Below are 18064 nucleotides of genomic sequence, written 5' to 3'. Positions count from 1 at the left end.
AAGGCCCTAAGGTCACCACTACCTCCACATCTCTCGCCCCTTAGCCTGTGAAAGCCAAGTGGATCACCTGGGTGCCCCTCCAGGCCTGACTCTACAGTATGTTGGCTCCTTATTTCTTGTGTACAGCGTCCAGTGAAGTTCTTACTTGCATGTGATAATCTCCACTCTCTAGTGCCATGGTTAGTGAATCCAACTCCTGGACCTCGAAACTTCTCTCTGTCTTAACTGATAAACCTCAGAACGTATTGTGACAAGTATTTTAATGTGAGCCACAAATGGCACACTAAGCAACAGATGGATAGGAAGGCGCTATATAATGGAGTTTGGTGAATACAATGTGTATAACCACTTAAAGCTGTTACTACATTGCAGTCCAGGCTGGGCTCATGTCTTAGTACAGCAGTTGCTTGACTTTATTTTTCTGGACCCTGACACGCTTTGGTGTTGATTTAGGTATTATTGCTCACGAATTGTAGAAGAGCTTGTTTTATGGAGGACTAGCAAAATACCTGCGCTTCGCAGCAGCGAAGTACTGCTTTAAAATTTTAAGTAATAAACTGAGGGAAAATGTACCAATAATTATTTGTTAAGGATCTCTTTTGTATCGCCCCTCCGATTGTAATATAACCAAGTTGTGCGCTGAGTTTACTCTTGAGCATGCAACGTATAGTTGGCCATGTGAAAAGCAATCTTGCCTCAAATCAATGACAACCGTTTGTAGGGTCTGTCCCTGAGACTTATTGTCATTGTGAAGCAGAGCCTTCCTGGAAATTGGAGGCGTTTGAATTGAAATGGGAGATCAGAGGGTATAACGGGGATGTGAGGAATAAAAACTCTCTCCCCTGAGCCACTGCCAGTAAAAATAGTTGCCTCAATTAGGTTCTTTTGCAGGCATGTGACCTGAAGTCTCGTGCCATTACAAAGTTTCGGTGGCTGTAAGTTTCTCAGCCCCAACCTTCAAAATTAGATTATGTTAAATTATGCCCTCATTCTGGGCTCATCAGGCGTACACACTCCACTGCACTCCCTAACACGTGTCGCGTACTCTTTGCATTTATTTGACAGTAAACTATTTCAACCATTATATATATATATATATATATATATATATAATATTATATATAATAGCTGTACCCGGCCACGTGTTGCTGTGGCTCAATCTGGTTAAATGGAAAGGAAAGAAAAAGAGAAAGCGCACGTTTCTAATATGTTTAATTTCACAATGCTTGTGGGTATACAATATTTTTTGTTGTTCCATTGTCTGTGCAGAATGTTAGACTGAATAATATTGTTAAGTTCGTAGACGTCTTTGTTTTTGGCCGCAAGAATAGCTCGTTCACTCAGCCAATCATGATTCTTATAATTGGTTTGAATATTGGGAAATACTTTTTCAACCAATTCTTCTTTTGATGTCACCAAATTGCAGAAGTTATGAGGCAATGAAATTCGTCCTGAGGTCAGATCAACCGGCACCTTTCCGTTCCCAATTTCCAGATTTCTCCAATCCCGTTATTGACAGTTTGCATTATTTGATCGTAAATGCCTTTTTGCTGAAGCGTTAGCTTAGGAATATTTGATTGCACATACGACAAAAGATCACCCGTGTTGTAATTTTGTTCACGACGCAATTCTAGATCGAACGAAGCAGCAGCAGATCGATTCGGTGATGGCATTCCCAATTGATTGAGAACTTTGTTCGCGATTTCTAAGTACAAATCATCAATCATTATCAACGCTTATTTGTAGATTTCTGCTGTGAAATCCATGTTTATATTAGAATTTTACTTGTGTATTCAACGGAAAATATCTTCAGCCATGTGTGATTTATATTTCTCCCATAACTGTGTTGGAGATGAAGGAGAGCAGGCGGTCAATATGATTACAAACAATGCACGAATTTGATTTGGATGTGACGTGTTGCACGCGTCATTAATGTATACATCCCAGTGTTGGTCATCTCCAATAAATTCAGAGCTTGACATGTACTTCGGAAAGTGTCATGTGTAACGCCGTTGACAATTCGCAATTGCTGGAAAGACGTTGGACCGGGCACGTTTACCAACAGCATGTGAACAAAGAAGCATTCATCTTGATTGGGATGCACGGTGTACAGTCTGCCTATCGTAGTTTCTTTGAATATGCCAGGTTGTCCGTTGACTCGCTCTCCTCGCTTGCGTTGTTCAAATGATTTTCTACTCGCATTCCATGTGTAATACGTAGGCACTTCCGAATACAGCAGTGTTTTCGCAAACACGTCATTTTGACATAACGTAAAGAAAGCAGTTAACGTTGTAGCCGGTGGATTCAGGGCTATTTGTTGCACATTTGCAGCTGTGAAATAAACGCATTGTCCATTTTCTAGATGTACTGCTAAGCGAACAACATCTGGACTTCGTTCATGTATGGGAAATGAAAGACTTCGCCATACAGCTTCATTGCTGCTTATGTATCTTCCAGCCTAATACTGTGCGATTTCATCGATATGTATAAACGCATTCCTATCACTTATTTCTGGTTGCACGGCAAAAACTGCCATGTCGCTGCCTTTATTCACGTACTTACGAATGTATTTGATCGAAACATTGGAATAGAATCGTAAAATATTTAGTATAGCGTGTGTTGCTTTTACGTCCAACAGATGGTACTGTGTTTTCAAAAAAAGCATGTTTTTACCTGTCACAGGTGTGACATCTATATAATATGTATATAAAAACACGCGCACATTCGAATGCAACGTTGTGTCAAAATTTCAAAGCAATCGGTGAAGAACTTTCAGAGATTTAAGGTTTTGAACAAACGAACATTTACATTTTTTATATATATCACTTGGGTCAATACCTAAAGAAATACACACAGCGAATGCAATTGAGAATACACCAGAATCTGTATGATTTAATTGTTGCAGTGCGTCTTCATAAACTATGGGAGGTTTGTAAGGAAACAAAGCGTGAAGGAAACAAAGCTGCTCTTCGGTGAGGTTGAATTTTTTATCAGCGTTTAAACTGTCATAGACATGAATGACAGCACCATCATAATAGGTACACACCCAGTGAGTCACTCGTTCAGTAGCTGCAGAAGGTAATATTTGAATATGTTTTACATTTTGTGGAATGGGCATTATAGGTATGTCAGGAGTCCACATTAGCAAAACCTTTTGAGGTTGGAAATTGTATGCGCAGCTAAAATTTCGTTGAATTTGCTCATGTGATCTGTTGATAAATAATCATTACTTACCAACTCATTCATTGCAAAATCTGACAGTGGTAAGATCACTCCTTCCATAACACTAAACACAAACACTAAGTAGACACTAACACTAAAAAACGGCAACACCGCCGGGAAGAACACTAAATGAGATAAAGTAAAAGTCAACTAAACTTCTTTATTATAACTGCTTTATTGTAGCAGGTGAGGTGACGCTGGCGCACGCTTGTTGTCGCCGCTCCTCCCTGTTAACAAGACGTTTTGCAAAATTCGTCTTAATTCTGCACTTTCTTATGCTTGTTTAATTTCGTTTATTGTACGTATAGTTCGTGGATACAGCTGACTCAAATTGCTTGGATTTGGCTTAATTTACAGATTTTATGGACTCCACTTTACTGGGAACAGCCGAGTCTGTGGATCACGGGACGAGACCTACGAACATTTCTTTGTACCTGGCGATCTAGCACCTCGGGATGATCTGTCTCCGTGATTATATTCGCTATGCTGATCTACTCCCGTTTCATCCTACAGTACTCTACGACCGGGAACTGATCTGATGTTCATACTAACCTGGTTTATGGCTTATGGCTCTGGGGCCATTACGCCTGAAATTACCAAGCGTTACTGTTTATGGCTGTGTATTGGAACATCCAAATCCTGCTTCCTCCTCCTGCTGCTTGCTATCGCCGCTCACCTACGCTACCACACCCGCCTGTCCTACCGGCTCCGTTGTGCTGTGCTGCTTCTACACTGCTATCAGCTAAGTATCACTCACTATTTTAGCGCTTTGAGTACTGAGAAAAGCGCTATATAAATGAAATGAATTATTATTATTTATTATTAAACACTAAAGTACAAAAACGAAGTAGAAAGTAACACTAAACCACAACACCGCCGGGAACACCGGCACACCGTGTCTACTAAACACTAAGAAACACTAAAGGAACAAATACAAATACAGCTCGGAGCGAAATGAAGTGAATGAGGTGAATGGGAGGGGAGATGATCACGTGACTCTCCCACCTGCCTTAACTCTCCATCCCTCCACAAACATAGTCTCTCGGATCCCAACTCTCCTTTCGCACACCGCGTCTACTAAACACTAAAGGAAATACAATTCGGTAAGCACCGCATCTACTAAACAGTAAATCAGTAAAGGAGAAAGGACGGCAAGACGGCGTCGGCTGCGGAGCTGAGCTCGGAGTGAAATGAAGTGAATGACATGAGGTGAAGGGGAGGGGAGATGATCACGTGACTCCAACACCCACCTTAACTCTCCGTCCCTCCACAAACACACAAACACAGCCACACGGATCCCAACTCTCCTTTATATGTATAGATTTCTGAGTTCAAGATAAGTTTGTGGTTGCAATGGCTCTAGAGGGCAGCAGAGCTTCCACATACAGTATCATTCCTACTGAATTAGTACATTGCACCACTTCATTGTGACAGACATCTAACATGGTGAGGTAATTCTGGGTTGTGATTTGCAACAGTTTTTTATTTAACTTTAAAATATTTTTGTCATATGTAGCAAAAGACTTTGAGCTATTATAGGTGACCATTTTCAGTGATTATTGTCTAGTGGCCTAGAGAAGTGTGAAGGGAGTTCACATCCAGGCGTAAACTTTCAATAACTGAGCTTGGAAATGACTCTCCAGGTGAAAAAAATATGACTGGGCAAAGAACAGTCCTGCTGTGGTGGGGGACGAGCAGCGAGGTGAAGAACACAGCCAGTATGCTCTTAATGTTTCAGTTTCACAAAAACGTTTTTTCTTCCTAAAATGAAATGAATATGTACAGCGAACTAAGCTCAGGTCTTATAGTATTTATGTATGTATGTATAACAACAACAACATTTATTTATATAGCACATTTTCATATAGCTCAAAGTACTTTACATAATGAAGAAAAGAAAAATAAAAGACAAAGTAAGAAATTAAAATAAGACAACATTAATTAACATAGAATAAGAGTAAGGTCCGATTGCCAGGGAGGACAGAAAAAACAAAAAAAATCCAGATGGCTGGAGAAAAAAAATTATGATCAGTCCTCTTTGTATTTAGGGTTCTCACGGAAGGACTTGATGATGATGGTCATGCAGACTTCTGGCTTTTAATCCATCAATGCTGGAACATTACGGTGCTTTGAGTAGATGGTGGTGACTTGCAGACACTGGAAAAAGGAAACAGAAGAGAGAGTAGGGGTTAGTACGGATTTTAGAGCCACCATGAATAGTTATTATAATGAATTGAATATACAGAGTATCAGGATTAAATTAAAGTGAAGTTATGAGAAAGCCATGTTAAAATAATGTGTATATGTATGTTTGTATAAGTATGTGTATATACAGTGCATCTGGAAAGTATTTACAGAGTATCACTTTTTCCACATTTTGTTTTGGAAAAAGATTTTACTGGATAGGAAAAAGCATTGAGCACATCATTGAAAATCAGAAGAAAAAAAAGTAAAAGCAAATTATATATATACATACATATACAGTGCATCTGGAAAGTATTTACAGTGCATCACTTTTTCCACATTTTGATATGTTACAGCCTTATTCCAAAATGGATTAAATTCATTTTTTTCCTCAGAATTCTACACACAACACCCCATAATGACAATGTGAAAAAAGTTTACTTGAGGTTTTTGCAAATTTATTAAAAATAAAAAAACTGAGAAAGCTCATGTACATAAGTATTCACAGCCTTTGCCATGAAGCTCAAAATTGAGCTCAGGTGCATCCTGTTTCCCCTGATCATCCTTGAGATGTTTCTGCAGCTTAATTGGAGTCCACCTGTGGTAAATTCAGTTGACTGGACATGATTTGGAAAGGCAAACACCTGTCTATATAAGGTCCCACAGTTGACAGTTCATGTCAGAGCACAAACCAAGTATGAAGTCAAAGGAATTGTCTGTAGACCTCCGAGACAGGATTGTCTCAAGGTACAAATCTGGGGAAGGTTATAGAAAAATTTCTGCTGCTTTGAAGGTCCCAATAAGCACATTGGCCTCCATCATCTGTAAGTGGAAGAAGTTCGAAACCACCAGGACTCTTCCTAGAGCTGGCCAGCCATTTAAACTGAGCAATCGGGGGAGAATGGCCTTAGTCAGGGAGGTGACCAAGAACCCGATGGTCACTCTGTCAGAGCTCCAGAGGTCCTCTGTGGAGAGAGGAGAACCTTCCAGAAGGACAACCATCTCTGCAGCAATCCACCAATCAGGCCTGTATGGTAGAGTGGCCAGATGGAAGCTACTCCTTAGTAAAAGGCACATGGCAGCCCACCTGGAGTTTTCCAAAAGGCATCTGAAGGACTCTCAGACCATGAGAAAGAAAATTCTCTGGTCTGATGAGACAAAGATTGAACTCTTTGGTGTGAATGCCAGGCATCACGTTTGGAGGAAACCGGGCACCGCTCATCAGCAGGCCAATACCATCCCTACAGTGAAGCATGGTGGTGGCAGCATCATGCTGTGGGGATGTTTTTCAGCGGCAGGAACTGGGAGACTAGTCAGGATAAAGGGAAAGATGACTGCAGCAATGTACAGAGACATCCTGGATGAAAACCTGCTCCAGAGCGCTCTTGACCTCAGACTGGGGCGACGGTTGATCTTTCAGCAGGACAACGACCCTAAGCACACAGCCAAGACATCAAAGGAGTGGCTTCAGGACAACTCTGCGAATGTCCTTGAGTGGCCCAGCCAGAGCCCAGACTTGAATCTGATTGAACATCTCTGGAGAGATCTTAAAATGGCTGTGCACCGACACTTCCCATCCAACCGGAAGGAGCTTGAGAGGTGCTGCAAAGAGGAATGGGCAAAACTGGCCAAGGATAGGTGTGCCAAGCATGTGGCATCATATTCAACAAGACTTGAGGCTGGAATTGCTGCCAAAGGTGCATCGATAAAGTATTGAGCAAAGGCTGTGAATACTTATGGACATGGGATTTCTCAGTTTTTTTATTTTTAATAAATTTCCAAAAACCTCAAGTAAACTTTTTTCATGTTGTCATTATGGGGTCTTATGTGTAGAATTCTGAGGAAAAAATGAATTTAATCCATTTTGGAATAAGGCTGTAACATAACAAAATGTGGAAAAAGTGATGCACTGTAAATACTTTCCAGATGCACTGTATATGTATGTGTATATATAATTTGCTTTTACTTTTTTTTCTTCTGATTTTCAATGATGTGCTCAATGCTTTTTCCTATCCAGTAAAATCTTTTTTTCCCCCAACCTGTTTTCCAGCCCTTGCACTCTCCATGTCTTCTCCATACTTTTGATCAGGTGCAGCCTCAATGTCTCCGATCTGCCTTGGAGTTTGAATTATAAGACACTTTATTGGTTAATGTTTGTGTGTAATATAAAGAATGCCTTAAACAGTACATCTCCTTGCTTTTAAGTAGTAGTCCTGAAGATCATTAATTGTGTCTATTAAATTTCTCCACACTATGACTCCGCACTTTGTCCAGAGACTGAGAAGTAGAAGTTCTGAATAAAAATTCATGGTTTCTGTCTCAATGTTGAGTGTTTGTTGATTCTGAGATATCTGTTAATCTTTCACTTTTCTGCCAGTACTATACAACAAAACTCTATGTTGATAGATTTTCATTTTATGTATTGTTTTTTTTCATTTTCCCCACTCACTTTTTCTCATTACTGGTACTGGTAGCCTAACCCATTTTCAAGGTCAGTGTATTTCCCTCTCTTCCTCTCCTTTATTGGAGGCCTTCTTGTTCCTTAGCTGATGTTCAGATCTTCACATCACTACCTTCTTTGCAACTCCATTGTCTTTTCTTTGTTGTGTCCACTGCTTTCAAATTCATTTCCATCACATTCCCTCACTTAGGGTCAGAAGAGACCCCATCTGCATTCACTTTCCAAAATTCCCTCTTCTGATTGTGCCTTTCTCTTATTGCCCCATTCTGATAGTCTCTCTTACTCAGCATGCCCAACACCTCAACCCCCTTCCCCTTTCCCCAATCACAATCGCCAATTTCCTTGCCAAAGTCCCAGTGTTTAAGAGGGTTCTTTCTCATTGTAATGAGCTGTGAGGAATGTCTGAATGAGTCGCCTGCAATGTGTATGTTTAGTTTTGGAGAACTTTTCAATTGTACTCTCCTCTGCCTACAGATCAAAAGACGGCTGCTATTCCCACTTGTCTCAGATGGAGAAGGCAAACTCACCTTTTCAAGGACCTGGACATGAGAAGTATAAATGTGAAAAGGAGGTATCTGAAGAAGCATGTAACTATGAGCAAGAAACATATCGCAGAATTAACTGGGGCCTCCTTTTGATGCATGGTATAGAAGTTGATGAAGAGCACTGTAAATGGAGTTCTGGACATCTGGAAGAGGACAGCATCTGCATGAACAAGCAGGAGGATTGTGATAGTGGACCTATGGACTTTACAGTAGACTCTGAGCTGTTGTCTTCCATCACTGATGTGCAGAAAAACAAAACTGTCAGCAACATAAAGGAAGAAGACCTCAGTTCTGAGTCCGACAGGCAGTGTTCTTATCCAGATGAAGAGGCTCCTGGATTAGGATTGACCCCCAGTAGACACTGCCCCCTACAGCAACATTCTGTCAATGTGAAGTTGGAATCTTTGGAATCTGACATTAAGAGGACAGTCAAATCATCAGATTCAAATCCTGCTGGAGAAGGTAGGTGCTAAACTACAAAAACTATATGAGGCCCTGGGCTTATGGGTTTGAATTGACATGCACAGCATTTTCTTTTCCACTGATTTCATAATTTCAGGCTGGTTTTGGTTTGTGCATTTTGTGACAACAAGTTTAAATCATATGTTTCACATTTTATAACGAGCAAATTATTTTTATCCTTGAGAATTTATCACCTTTACTCTTTTTAAACACTAACATGACTGGCATTGACCACCATCAGGCACATTAAAATGGCAGTGCAAGTGGGGGTCAGATGGGCAGCATGCAGAAGTTGGAAACGCTTGTTAGAGTAAGTCAGTGATCAGGGCTCAGGGTAACGCGGTACAAAGTCATACGCTACTGCCATCTAATATCATTGGCTAGTAATGTATTAGTGTAATGCTCAACGCAGCCTCATTACACTTTAAACTTTACTCGTTTCACTTTCCTTCACTGTGCAATGCAGGTATTTGGCAGAATATCAGTCAGGTTGATTCTATTTATGCTTCACGATTACATCATCACAGAGTAGAAAAGTTTCTCAAAACGGTACTATACTGCATTTTTTATGTACAAAAAAATCCAAAATGCCTCGTTAGGCACATTACCATTTTTTCTCAAATGGAAAACAAACAAAGCAATTCCCTTTTACTGATTTTTTTGTTCTATGGAGCTTAAAGTTTCCTTTTGGTGTTCTCTGCATCTTTAGGATTGTGAGTGTCATCATAATTGGCAAAGCAGGCATCGTATTGCAAGAGCAATCAAAACGAACATCCAAAAGTTCAACAAAATGTCTTCATCTGTCAGGAAATGAGCCCTGTGCCCTTAGACTTACTTTCTTTATTTCTCCAAAGATCTTTCAAAATAAACTAAATGAAGGGCAAATACCTGAAATGATTGTAAGGAAGTACATCCAGATGGGAACACTAAACATATTACTTTTTGTCAGTAGAATGAATTTGGTTGGAATCATTATTTGTTATGTGAAATCTGAGTTTCACTTCAATTTCCCGTATCACTACACCAGAGGTGAACTTGTTCTTTTGATTTTAAAGGGGTGTAATTAAGTCATAACAGTGTTTTTCTCTGGCCTTTCCCATGCAGATCCCACCAGCCCATTTGTTAGGCCCTCACACAGGTAAAGCTCTCCAGCTCCTTGGCCTGTACATTTTAACTACACACACTCTTGTGTGTACTCCTGGTGACATTCACTATTGCAGACACCTTTTGGACAATAGGATGGGACAGTGATGGACAAGTATCTCTGGAGCACTTAAACACAACATTGTTATACGTAGTACTTTATTTGTACTCCAAGGGGGGAAATCAAGACTGTACAAAAAATACAAGAGCTTCTAACTTGACTAATAGTAAGAGAGCTGTTACCATCTGATCACAGGCTTGAAGGTGGGAATACAAAGATTACGATTGTGGTCAGATCTGCCCAGTGGTGCCACAGGTTTACATTTAAAGGCATACTCTGACTGTTGGCCTTCCTTTCTTTCTCTTGGATGGGGGCATGAACTAAGGTTAGTTTTGTAATGTTTGATGTAATTGCATGGAATGTAACTTGCTTTTAAAAAATAATTGTAAAACAAATAATAAATATCCATCTATCCATTTTCCAACCCACTGAATCCGAACACAGGGTCATGGGGGTCTGCTGGAGCCAATCCCAGCCAACACAAGGCGCAAGGCAGGAACCAATCCCGGGCAGGGCGCCAACCCACCACAGAAATAATAAATGTGAAGAAGATATTTTGCTTTGCGCCCTCCCCCACCATAACCTATCGTCTATGGGGAAAGAGTGGATACTTTAGAATCGTCAAGAATTTCAATATCCGGATTTCAATAGATCTTGATGTTGTAGGGTCCCCTGATACCAAAAACATTAATATCTTGATGAAGGGTGTGTTGCTCTCTGTGTATATCAAACTCTCTTGAAGATAGTCTAGAGCAAAAAAGGCTGGACGGAAAAATACCAAACTCGCAACTTAAGCCTGTTACAAGATGACAATGTGGTGATCAGTTTTTGAGGTAAATTATGCAATAGAAAGAGACACTCTAGACAAACCTCAAATACCGTGAATCTTTCTCATCAATTGCTTTCGTAATGACCTATTTTATGATTAGAAAGATTAGCATCAAATCTTTATATTATATATATTATAGAATTAGATTGGTAGTTTGGTTCCTTGGGCAGAGAGCCTACTTGTATTGGCATCCAAATTTTTAATGTTTGAATACTGCCGGTGCAGCTTGTGTTCACCAGTAGAACATGACATACACTGACAAATGTTTCTTATTTTCCCTTCTAATCTCACATGTTTGTTAAATTGAAATCTGAAATAGTAATTAATTTTTATTCTTTAAAGAAAATAAACACTTACATTATCTTCATGACACCCTTTAGTCCTCATTATGATTGTTGGTTTGTAAAGCTCCTTGACACTGGCAGCTCTCTATTCACCTGTCGGCTTTGATGCAGTGAACTGGAGATGAGTGATATTTTAAATAACTGTACTATATGAGCAAACATATATAGAGATCCTTACAATTAATAAGGAATTTAAATAGCTAATTCCACATTATGATTTCTGACAAGTGGTTTGTGAACAGAAGGAACTAAAAGAAGAAGCTAAAGTATTCAGAAAACTATGTATATCATCTCTTTATATCAAGTGTTTAAAGCATACCTCAGACTGTGCCACAGAGGTTTGGTGTGCGGCACTTGATGGGAAAATATTTGCCTATTATTAGTGATAAGCCAATGGTCTGAGGAAAGCTGAATCCCCAATGAAACTGTGTTTCAGTTTGAAGAAAAACAAACCAATAAGAGGAAGATCTTCTCTCTTGGCAGTGATAGGGCCTGAGGCCTCATCTCATTGTGGCTGTGTATCCCCTGACTCACTAATGAAACCTCTCCAATGCAATTGTGCCCCCCACCCCATTAGACCCCAAAGGTGTAACTGCATTTCTCAGCATTTTCTTAAGTGTCAAAGGATGCAATGCAGTCATGAACTGGACTCTGTTCAATTATCTTCACACATCTATTTTACAGTTGGCCATAGCATTTTCTTATCAGTAATCACACGTGTTAAACTGTTAGGGATAGAAGTTGCAATAGCTTACTTTAAGAAATCTATTTCTTTCTTTTCAATATCTTAAATGAGCTTTTTAATATACATTTCACAAAACGCTTTATATAACAAAGACACAGAAATGTGAAACAATCGCAAAAGCACATTAGCAAAGCAATGTTTCAGAAAACAACTGTAATTTGTTGCAGTCCTTAAACTTGGCTTATTTCTCCTCTGCATATTTTTATTTCCAAGTACATTTTTGTCCCCAGTAGATTTATTTATCTTTGTTTCAGCTCTTTTCTGAAGATTGTACAGGTCCAGAAATCTTGTAAAGCATTGCTATAACAAAGGTATTACCAAACTAATTCAATTGCTTAAGTTTCACTTAAATATAATAATTGGGGATTGCTAAAAACTAAAATAATTGATGTCCATCCTCTTTATTACCCCTCTGGGACTCCATTTTTTACTTTTTTATTTTTGAATTTTTTTTTTTTTGTGGTTATGTTTGTAGTCAAATCAGAATCAGTAAAATGAAGCTGGGCTAATATTGACAGGAAATGGTTGTCTCTTGACAGATCTCTTTCGAAGGCTCACCTTTATCTCCATATTTGTTTTTTTCTGTAGATTTACAATCCCATGGCAGCAGCTTCTTCTCCCCATTGGCTCAGACATCTCCTCAGTGCAGATCTCAACAGACAGAAGATGATAAGAATATGAAGAACCTGACATTAGCATCAGAGAATGGGATACCCACCTCTTTGCAGGATGATTCTCAGCCGGTGATGAAACTAAATACAGTAGGTGTGATCACCACTCCAACTCAGATACCCAATACGGACTTAACCAGAGTCAACCAGACACCGAGGGAATTGGTTAAAAGCAAATGTAAGTCCAGGAATGGTAATCTGTGTCAAACACAACAGGAGCCATATGAGTGTTCTGAATGTGGCAAGAAATTCCAACAAATGAGACATCTAAAAAAACACAGAATAGTTCACACTGGAGAGAAGCCATTTTCCTGTCCAGAATGTGGAAATAGATTTAACACCATTGGTAACCTTCATAGACATATAAAAATTCACAAAGGAGAGAAGCCCTATCGTTGTTTAGAATGTAGGAAGCAATTCCAAACAAAGGGCAATCTTCAGAAGCACAGAAAAATTCACACTGGAGAGAAGCCATATTGTTGTTCAGAATGTAGAAAGCAATTCCGAACAAAGGGCAATCTTCAGGAGCACAAAAAAACTCACACTGGGGAGAAGCCATATTGCTGTTCTGAATGTGGTAAGCGATTTCAACAACTGCACAGTCTAAAGACCCACAGAACAATTCACACTGGAGAGAAGCCCTATTGTTGTTCAGAATGTAGACAGCAATTCCGAACACTGAGCAATCTTCATCGGCACACAATAATGCACACTGGAAAGAATCCATTTTCCTGTCCAGATTGTGGAAAAGGATTTACCACCACTGGCAACCTTCGTAAACATGTAAAAATTCACACAGGAGATAAGCCATATTGTTGTTCAGAATGTAGAAAGCAATTCCGAACAATGAGCAATCTTCAGGACCACAGAAGAATTCACACTGGAGAGAAGCCCTATTGTTGTTCCGAATGTAGAAAGCAATTCCGAACAATGAGCAATCTTCAGCAGCACACAATAATTCACACTGGAGAGAAGCCATTTTCCTGTCCAGAATGTGGAAAAGGATTTGCCACCACTGGCAACCTTCGTATCCATGTACACATTCACACAGGAGAGAAACCCTATTGTTGTTCAGAATGTAGAATGCAATTCCGAACAATGAGCAGTCTTCAGATACACAGAAGAATTCACACTGGAGAGAAACCATATTGTTGTTCAGAATGTACAATGCAATTCCGAACAATGAGCAGTCTTCAGATACACAGAAGAATTCACACTGGAGAGAAACCATATTGTTGTTCAGACTGTAGAAAGCAATTCCGAACAGTGAGCAGTCTTCATAGGCACAGAAGAACTCACACTGGAGAGAAGCCATATTGTTGTTCTGACTGTGGTAAACGATTTCAAAGACCGCACGGTCTAAAGGTCCACAGAAGAACTCACACTGGAGAGAAGCCATATTGTTGTCCTGAGTGTGGTAAGCAATTCAAACAAATGCACAATTTAAAGAGCCACAGAAGACATCACACAGGAGAGAAGCCATATTAATGTCCATAATGTGGTAGAGGATTTACCAGAATTGCCAACCTTTAGAAACTGCATAACATGTAAAATGCACACAGGAGAAAATCCATATTGAGGAAAACAATTTGCCGTAATGAATATGGATCTGTGCTGGTATCCAGAAGGTTGCCCATTTGAATCCCTGTCACTGCCAAAAGAGATCATACTCTGCTGGGCCCTTGAGCAAGACCCTTAACCTGTAATTGCTCCCAGGGGTGCTGCACAATGGCTGACCCTGCGCTCTGACCCCAAGGGGTATGTGAAAACTAACAAATTCCTAATACAAGAAATTGAATAAGGCGAAATAAAGAACAAACAAAAAAAAAAAAAAACCTTGATCTACATAAGAACTCATAGAGGAGAGAAGGCTCAATAGTGATAATAAAAGTACTAAAAACAAGGCCTGTAGCAATGAAAAGATCACTTCATGATTCCAGAGTCAGGTTCATGTCTATCTTAAAAGTACTCAAACAAATCCATTCCTGAGAATTTAATATTTAATCTCTGTGAATAACAATTTTTGTTGAAATTTCCAATGAGCCTTGCACAGTTTGCATTGCTTTTCACTTTTTCTCACTTTTATTTTGTTCAAGGATTCAAATAGATGCTTTTTGTCCTCAGTTTTGATTTATTTTTACAGATTATGCCTTTGCTGAGTTTGCAGCTTGTGAGACAATTGATCTGAATTTCTGTGAGCTTCACTGAATGAAACTTTTTGTCAATTGCCCAGCCTGTTGCCTGACATGGAGGTCGAGATTTTGGGAAAGTTCCATTTTCTTTAATGTACTGGATTGCTGCCCGCACTTATGTGCTTCAACAGAGCAATGACCCGATACCTACGCCCACCTTTAAGTCTTTCCTGGTTATGGTGGCCCTGCTGGACAATTTGTTTTTTTTCTTTGTGTACTTTACTCCGTGTTTCAAGATGTTTTTGTATGGATTATTGACTATTTGTCATCAGCTTTACTTGGGGGCTTGTGATATTAGGGGGATCACACCTGCTGACTGCCCATTACTGTGTCCTGGGACCCCCAAGCTTTCTTCTGCACTTTTGCTGTGTTTTTGTTGCTTCTCACCTTCCCTGCTGTGCTGCTCTGCTTTTACGTCAGCTTGCTGATTGACAGTTAAGTCCTGGCTTTGCTGTATTCTGAAATACTCTCACGATAAATATCTGTATATTAAACAATTTGATCAGAGGAAACAGTCAGACTGGAACATTTTTAAAGACATTGGTAGTGTGTGGCGCCCAAAATATGTACACCGTGGATCTGTGTCAAGAAACGTGACTGGGGCTTCTTACACTAACAGCAATACGTCTGTTTGATGAACACCTCACTGGTATTGGGATGGCCAAGTCAGACAGTTTATTTCATTTCAAATTTTCTTTCTTTTTAGACATTGTGGTGTATGTTCAGTCCACTGTGGGTGTATATATATATATATATATATATATAATATAATATACTGTATATATGAGAACCTCATCAACAGACACTTGAACATAAATCCAACATATGCAAACTTAAGAACATATTCATAATAAACAAGACTTTACACCCAATACCCCCTGTCCACACTGACTTAAACCATCTCCCCCACCCCACTCCATGTAATGTTTTGCTATATATTGCCTTTGATTCTTGTAAGTCTAAGCATTATCCTGTGATGAAGACCCCTGGCAGGGGTTGAAAGCTCAGGAATAAAAACTACTTTATGATACGTGATTCATTTTTCTCCTTTTGTGGATCTCCAGCTGCAAATATATATATGTGTGTGTATATATATATATATATATATATATATATATATATATATATATATATATATAATATATTTACCGTAAAGAATGCTACTCAGACAAGATATTACACTTCACCAGCAACCACCCGGTATCTCATAAACGGAGCTGTGTTAAAACTCTATTCAGAAGAGTCCACACCCATTGTAATACAAAGGAAACAAAAATGAATGAGAGACGCTGTCTCTTCCATCTTTTCACTTCAAACGGATACTCAAAAACATTCATTAATCGGAGCTTACACAGAAGACACCAAAAAACTTGTGTGTATATATATATATATATATATATATATATATATATATATATACTAGCCATGTGCGCCGAACTACATTGCGCGTGTTAAAGTGAAGGGCTCCCTGTTTAAACGCAGCTGCCAGTCGTGAACCGGGCCCTTTGTCACACAGCATTATGATTTTTTATAAGGGAAACAAAATTTCAAAACAAAACCCTTGGACATTGATTCGATAGGAACGGCCTACTCGGAATCACTGTCCAAATAGTAATAGTGGAGGTGGAGGAGCATTTCTACTTGTCTACATTCACAGTCTGTCTCGTTTTCACGATGCTGTCGTTTCCTCTCACGATCTCTTCTCAACCTTTCTCCAATCTCGCAGGTTGCTTTGTGGCAATCCAAGGAGTAAGGAAGAACCAATACTTCTTTCTTGAACTCCAAATGCCAACTGATGGAAAATCACAGAAGTGTGTCCGACTTATATACTCTGACTGCCGACTCCAAGAAGTGGGTGAACATTCGATTTGGATGAAATGCTGCCAACGACAGTCGATCGAAACAGAAAAAACAACAGTCTCGACAACGAAGCAGGTGTCGACGCCAGATCTGAACACAAAGAATGGTAGTGACAGTGTTTGTAAAGAAAAGTAACAACCAAGGCAGTGTCAGGGGAACATGAATTCGCGGACAAACAAAGATCAAGATCCAAATGAAGATTATATATAAAGATACATATATATTCATGGCATTCGTAGTCTGTGTCACAATCTGATTGTATGGGTGGTTACCTACCAGGTAACGCTTGTGGTTGGCCAGCAAGTCTGCTAACATCCGCCACGATGCCCTCAGTTGTGAGAAGCAGATCATAGAATGGTTGAAATAGTTTACTGTCAAATAATGCATATATATATATATATATATATATATATATATATATATATATATATATATATATAATATACTAGCAAAATACCCGCGCTTCGCAGCGGAGAAGTAGTGTGTTAAAGAGGTTATGAAAAAGTAAAGGAAACATTTTAAAAATAACGTAACATGATTGTCAATGTAATTGTGTTGTCATTGTTATGAGTGTTGCTGTCATATATATATACATATACACATATACACACACATATACACACATATACAGATATATTATATATACATATACACATATATTTTTTATATATATTTTATATATATATATATATATATATATATATATATATATATATATATATATATATATATATATACATACACATACATACATACATATACACACATAGATGCACTTACAATAACATAGAAATCAATATAAACAACACTAACATCATTATCATATGAGAATATGAAGTAATATATAAGAAGCACATTTCATATAAATATAAATTATTAAACAGTAAAATCTTCTTCTATAATTTGCTACCGTGGCTTTTCGTTGGTCTGTCCAGGATTTTAAATCACATGTAGCTTGCAAACCGTTTCACGTATTGACTTGAAATGTGGTACACATATAATACGTCACGTCTGCTATCCGCTTTATGGGTGATGAATGTATTACTCTTTTTATGTTTATTTTATTTTAGAATCAACTCCTATCTGCGCACACCAGGGCGGCCGTGGGCGGATGCGTATGGTGTATTCACTCCATGTTATCGTGCATTGCGCTGTCACTGGTATTTTGATAAAAGAATTTGAACAATATATAAGAAGCGTATAAATTATTAAACAGTAAAACATTAACATTTAAGAAATAAAGTTACATTGAGTACTACTGCAGTGCCTTCGGGTATACCTCATTTTTTCTTTGCCCATTACATGCTTAAATGTATACATTTTTTGGTGTACCTACCCGAGAACA

At 38.9% G+C, this 18064-nt stretch overlaps 1 protein-coding gene across 1 annotated transcript in view; it reads left to right on the top strand.

Annotated features, from left to right (window-relative positions):
- The window catches only part of LOC127530063 (zinc finger protein 729-like), a 42686-nt gene extending 28466 nt beyond the window's left edge, over positions 1–14220 (top strand). Inside the window, exons 5-7 of the mRNA XM_051935762.1 lie at positions 8274–8874; positions 12585–14032; positions 14117–14220. Of these exons, the coding sequence (XP_051791722.1) occupies positions 8274–8874; positions 12585–14032; positions 14117–14155 (2088 nt within the window). The 3' untranslated portion in view covers positions 14156–14220. The remainder of the gene's footprint in view (positions 1–8273; positions 8875–12584; positions 14033–14116) is intronic.
- Positions 14221–18064: the final 3844 nt, after the last annotated feature.

This window comes from Erpetoichthys calabaricus, chromosome 1 (genome assembly GCF_900747795.2).
Source record: "Erpetoichthys calabaricus chromosome 1, fErpCal1.3, whole genome shotgun sequence".
In the NCBI taxonomy this organism is placed as follows: Eukaryota; Metazoa; Chordata; class Cladistia; order Polypteriformes; family Polypteridae; genus Erpetoichthys; species Erpetoichthys calabaricus.
This window is presented reverse-complemented; position numbering and strand designations above follow the sequence as displayed.